This window comes from Cupressus sempervirens, chromosome 1 (genome assembly GCF_028749045.1).
Source record: "Cupressus sempervirens isolate cs-2001-9-10 chromosome 1, ASM2874904v1, whole genome shotgun sequence".
Lineage (NCBI taxonomy): Eukaryota > Viridiplantae > Streptophyta > Pinopsida > Cupressales > Cupressaceae > Cupressus > Cupressus sempervirens.
Window position 1 is genome coordinate 628,532,488 of NC_143118.1, and position 6,000 is coordinate 628,538,487.

The 6,000-nt window shown below is 35.5% G+C and overlaps 1 protein-coding gene across 5 annotated transcripts in view; it reads right to left on the minus strand.

Moving 5' to 3' along the window:
- Positions 1 to 1,927, minus strand: part of LOC149579489 (protein EARLY FLOWERING 3-like) — a 61,583-nt gene extending 59,656 nt beyond the window's left edge. Inside the window, exons 1-2 of one of the 5 annotated variants that reach the window (XM_089833126.1) lie at positions 1,657 to 1,900; positions 710 to 1,472 (exon numbers count right to left, since the gene is read on the minus strand). In XM_089833126.1, the coding sequence (XP_089689252.1) occupies positions 710 to 952 (243 nt within the window). In that variant the 5' untranslated portion in view covers positions 953 to 1,472; positions 1,657 to 1,900. Of the gene's footprint in view, positions 1 to 709 lie in introns of all 5 variants that reach the window. The other 4 variants (XM_089833120.1, XM_089833111.1, XM_089833134.1 and 1 more) reach the window with 4 other exon arrangements.
- Positions 1,928 to 6,000: the final 4,073 nt, after the last annotated feature.

A 6,000-nucleotide genomic window follows, 5' to 3' on the forward strand; every position in this document is an offset into this window, starting at 1 on the left:
TTAGAATATAGATTTTTATGGGCCTTGTCTTGTAAAATAGCCTATAGCAGATCAGTGGACATGCTCCCTGCATTAAAGCAGTCATGTTCATGCATGCCACACCAGTATGACACTGACCATACTCGCTTGTTTAATCAAACATATTCATGCGGACTACAACCGGACTAAGACTCACTGCACATTATTTCTGAATTTTGGTATAGCGGAACCCCTTTGCGCATGGCTTCTTAGCCCAACTGTGTCCTATGCTTAATGGTGTAAAATGATCAATTCCCATATAAAAGCTGTAGTGTTGAGAAAGGCAAAAGCCGGATGAGGCTAATGCAAGCAGCAACGAATTTTATTGCCAAGGCCACAACCCCCAACGTGACTTCTAAGCTTAATAATGTTCTGTGCTGTATGGTCCAACTGCTGAAAGGAACCTCCATTACCAGGGATCTTAGAGTTACCTATTAAAACATTGTTACAACGTAAAATCAAATAAAAAGTTCGAGTTGGTAAAGTCGACATCCACTTAGCATTAATTAAACATACAACCTTGCAGACGCTTACTTCGCATATCGGTTAAAAAAGCAAATAGTTTTTCGTATTTCTTCCAAAAAATTCAGATTTTCACAATGCGTCTACAGAATGATGACTTTACACAAATATAAAGCAAAATATATATGTATACCGCTCATTTTCAGCTGCTAGACTTATCTCTACGTACCGGTTGATTGATCATTGAGGCAGGGTTTTGCCGAGGATTAGCGTTAGTTGACTGCACAAAACGGTGAGATGGGATGGTGAACTGCTCGTACAAGGCCATCTTATTCCTCGGTGGAGCTCTCGGCCCGTCCGTTTTCGTCTCCTTCACATTAAGCCGGGGGAACATAACCCCGTTCTCCGAGCCCGATGTGTCCGTTCTGCTTTTGCCCACACTTTCACCCTTACCATCCTTAGCAACTTTCATTGCTGTTAGTCGAACTTCCAAAGACCTTTAAATAAGAAGAAGAAGAAGAAGACGCCTCCGAAGTTCGATACAGCTCCGAAAAACAGAATCCAAATTTTCTCCTATGAACAATTTTCAGATGCAATTGTGGTGCAAATGATTGAAATATCTCGCATTTGAAGCTGTTGAAATTCCAAGACACTGAACACTTGAAAAAAGAAAATAACCTTTAATTTCCGCTCAAAAACACTAGACTGGAACTCTCAGCAAAGAGCGAAGGCGAAGGCAAACACCAAATACGCCGATCGAATCCTGCCAATGATCGAATCAAGTTAAATTGAAAGCCGATGAAAAACGTATTCCTCGCTTGGCCAAAAGTCACGTGCTGGAACTCTGATTTCTCCCATCCAGTCACCACAAACCTCTTAACACCTTCAAGACTGACAGCACAAACCAGGCTCAAGACGTAGCAACCTCAAATCTTTATAAAAGGATCGCCAAATCTTCACGGCAAAGGCCGTGACGGAGTAATCTCAAATTCCTGTGAAAAAAAAAGGCCAAATCTTCACAGCAGAGCCCGAGAAAGAGCTTAATCGAATCGCAAACCTCTTAACACCTACAATACCGAGAGCGCAAACCAGATGCAAGACGTAGCAAGGGCTTATTCGAATCACAAACCTCTTAACAAATTCAATCCGATAGAGCAAAGCAGACCGAAGACGTACCGATCTTAAATCCAAACGAAAAGATCGCCAAATCTTCCAGCCAGAGTCCAAGCCGGGCTAATCTCAAATTCCCGTCAAAATGGACAAATCTTCACGGCAGAGCCCAAGACGGAGCTCATTCGAGTCACAAACCACGGCAGAATCCAGCATCCCTGCGATCAGAGGCTTCTCGTTAGAAGGATCGAACAATGGACCGCCAGAAAATCGGTAGAAACCCTAGGGCAAAACGCGAAACCCTCGTCGTGGCCCTTTGTGTATAGCATGAAGACATACACGTCATGTTCCATGGCCATGAATAGTTTTGGTAAGTGCCATGGATGGATGGCTCGTACATCACCATGGTAGGAGTGTCTTTGTCACGCCTGGGCAAAGGGTACGCTTTTAGGATCCTCGGCGCATTTGGAACCAGACACGTGTCCAGACCAGGACCATCGGCTTTTCTGTCTGATAAGACGTGGGGCCTCTCAACAGGTGTCTCCTCCAATCTGCGTTACGGAAGAGATCAGATATGAATTTACTTAGAGTCCATATGCACCGTCCGATCTTCATCTACGGTTGAGAGTGGTCGAAATGTTATTTTATTGAAGGAATCCTGCTGCTTTTTGCTTTTTGAAATTGTTTTTTATTGCAGTGCTTGAGATCGAGGAAAATATTTGCGGGGAATAAAATAATAGGAAATGGTTATTGTTCAATTGGTGAACAAAAGGATTTTTTGGAAATTAAATAATAATTGGGAAATGTTATGGTGTCATGGGTGGGATGATGATATGTTTTTATCATGTCATTAAAGTTTAAATAGCGGGATTTAGGGGTCAAGTTTGACTCGTAGATGACTTTGAGAGAGTAAAATATATATTTTCAGTGTGTTTGGTATAAGAACGATTTGGATAACTTTGCACCGAGGTTAGTTTAATAAGAATGATTATATTGTTGAATTCTATTATCATATATAACAAGAGCTCTTTGGAGAGCTTGAGTCCCTGCCTTTGGACTATTGATAGCAAGTCTCATTCTTGCCACCCTCATTCTCCCTCACTTGATAGCAAGCCTCATCGTCCATGTGAAGAAATCCATTCTTAAGAGCAGTCTGTTAGGTCTCTTGGTCGAAGCTCGGCGCAAAACTTGTGTATCGTAATGGCGGTGAGGCGGTAAGTCCTTGAATAAATGTTCAAGCTTTTTTTCAGATGGAGCAACCTAAAAACTTCCGACCGCCTCCTAATTTTCTGAGTTTTTGACTTACGAAATTCAGAAAAACCCCAGGAAATTGCCAGATAACCAATGATAAAATGAGAATAAATATTTAATAATTAAAATTTAAATCAAACTTTACGAAACTTTGGAAAATATCATGCGATTATCTACAAAAAATAAATAGAGGGGGGGTTAAAAAAAACAACACTAACGTTAATGTGGAACGTGCCTTTGTTGAGAATTATAATATATATCAATTTGTTTTAGATTACGGTAATGAGAATTATAATATATATTGTTATAAAGATGAAAATTTATTAAATATTGGTAACTTAGATATTTTTTATATTTATATTTATTTCTATATATTATTTATATTTGTATTTAATTGGCAAACTTAAAACGTCTTGAGATATTATTGAAATTGTAGTTGACAAGGACAAAATAACCGTGTTGAGTAAATTGTAGTTCACTTTCACATTTGAACGTTCAGTATGAACTAAGATTCATTGGGTCTTGAAGTTGCGGCTCAAATTTAAAAAAAAATTGAAGTTGTTCAAATTAATATTTTTATTGGTTGAAGGTCAAGAATCTTTTTGACTAAAAATCAAAGACTCCAAATTCCCACTTTCAATACCCTAAAATTTTCTTTTTAATTATAAGAATATTCGATTTTTTAAACAATGACATTATTTAAGTAAACATTATAATATAAATCAACTTTTATTAAATTATAATCCATTCAATCTATAATATAAAATGGATCTTTTAAATATTAACCATGAAAGATAGAATCGTGAGTGACATAAGGCAGTTTTAAAAGATAAGATAGACTTACCCGTGAAGTCATTCATTTCAAAATCTTGATATCATTCCTTTGCATTCTTCAATCAAACTCCTTAAAAAATCTAATCGTGTGAACGAATATTAGTATTTTGAAGACAAATAATACAAGAGCTCTTTCACCCATATTCATCTTCACACTTCATTTGTTTGGAAGAAATTTGATTCAGATGGGCATGCACTGACTCTTTATCCTGTGCTTGGTTTTCTACCCACCTTGATAAAAAATTGGCATAGGTTTCACGACTGGGCTGTAGACGTACTACTTGCTGCTCCCTCCACTACAGTCGATTGCTACCGCCCAATTGGAATAACTAGCCATGTCACTGTCGACCCTTCAATTGGATGCAAGCATTTATTTTGTTCCAGATCATTCTAAAGACTTCCTTCTACTCGGACAGCTGGCAGCTTCTTCAATATTAATTTTTGGTAAAAGACAAAAACCCCTAGGAAAATGCGCTTCACCAATCAGAAATTTGGAATTTGCAGTTTATAATCACATTTTTTTAGTCGCACAACAAAAACCTTTGAAAATGGTGCACGTTGCTAAGGGAAAATTAAAGCGAGGGGGGCCGCGCGGGGTGGTAAAAGATTACATTAGTTCCCCGCCTTTTACAAAGGCAGGGACTAATAATAATAATAATAATGGATAATTTTGTAGTTACAAGATGATGATCATCAAAAATTGAATTCTAATGTCTATTTGTAACAATTTAGTTTAAAATGACTTCATTGTGTTTATTCAAATAAAATAAAAAAGATTTGCTAAAATTGATATGGATAATCTTGTTGAACTCTATTACCGTGCCTCATCATTATAGCTTTATAAAGAATGATATTCGTCTACATTGAATTCTAACAACTTAATTGAAGGGAAAATGACTTTTACTCAATAAAATAAAAAGAATGATTTCCATAACTAAAAATATTTGAACAACCTTGTAAAAAAGATTATAGTAACCTTGTTAAATTCCATTATTGTGACTTATCATGATAGCTTAACTAAAGAATGATATTTGTCCTACATTAAATTATAATGTTTAGTTGTAACAACTTAGTTAAAGAATGACTTCCAATTTATATCTATCTTAATTAAAAGTAATATTTATAATTCTAATTACGTCGAAGGCATACTACACTAAGATGTTTCAGCGCACTTTCCAATCAACATTTCCTATCTCATTATAGACAATGCAAGACAATGGCATTAATTTGAACCATTTATTTCCATCCATTTTAATTGATTGCTTATGACACTGGTGAAGGCATAGTTGGAGAAGACTTTCTTGCTATAGTTAATGTTGTATCGTGGCATGTGTGACACTTAGCAATTAGTTGGGAACAAACATTGTTGTGGACAGAGAAAACTGTGTAGAAATTTAGTACATTCTTATTGTTTCCTACTCAAATTTGTTAGGATCTTCCCATCGTTTCAAAGTATCAACTGCAGTGGTTGTTGTGAGAATCAATCTAAAGTGATCTCTGAACTTTGAGCATTTCATTGTTAATCATTTTCTTTAATATTTAATACATGTTCAACCATTTTTCTGGTTATTTAATTCCTTCAAAATCCCTTCAATTTCTTGGATTCGAGCAATAAGTTTTTAGTTTCAAGATTACATTTTTGTGATCAATTTCTTAGACTTGGAGCAGGAAATGTTTTAGTTTTAGATTCTTTTTTTTTGGTTTAATTTATTGGATTTGGCTGATAAGTTATTAGATTCAAAAAAAACAATTTGTTTTGTTTTTAGCTCTTCATTACAATCAAACAAAACTTTTTATGTGAAATATGTCTTGCAGTAGTAAAAATATATATTTCAGTCAACTTCAAGTTTAAGAATTCTCGCTTCAATTATTTACACATTTGTTGTGGGAAATTTTCATTTGACAAAAAGATGTACCTTACCTTGGGGATTCCTATTTGTATGTGTGTGGGTATGCTTATGGACATGTTTGAAGGGCAAGAACTAGGATAGAGTGAATGCAGAATTTAGATACATTTTTATTTATAAAAGGCAATTTTTGAAGATGAAATTCCATGAATAGGCAATTGTTGTTTGTTGCTTCATTATCTTTCCTTTTGTTTTTAATGTAGTTTATATAAACGAAAAGATAGAACCTAACCATTCAATCCCAACTTTCAACTACTTGTTTTTAGAGGAAATATAATATTGTCTTAAGCTTGTCTCTCAAGCCTCATTTTGTCTTTCTAAATTGGGTATTGTGAGTCAAATCTAAGGCTTGCAAAATGATCATAACAATGTGAATCATCAACTGGTTTTTGAAAAACACTCATTGTAAAAGTAAAAT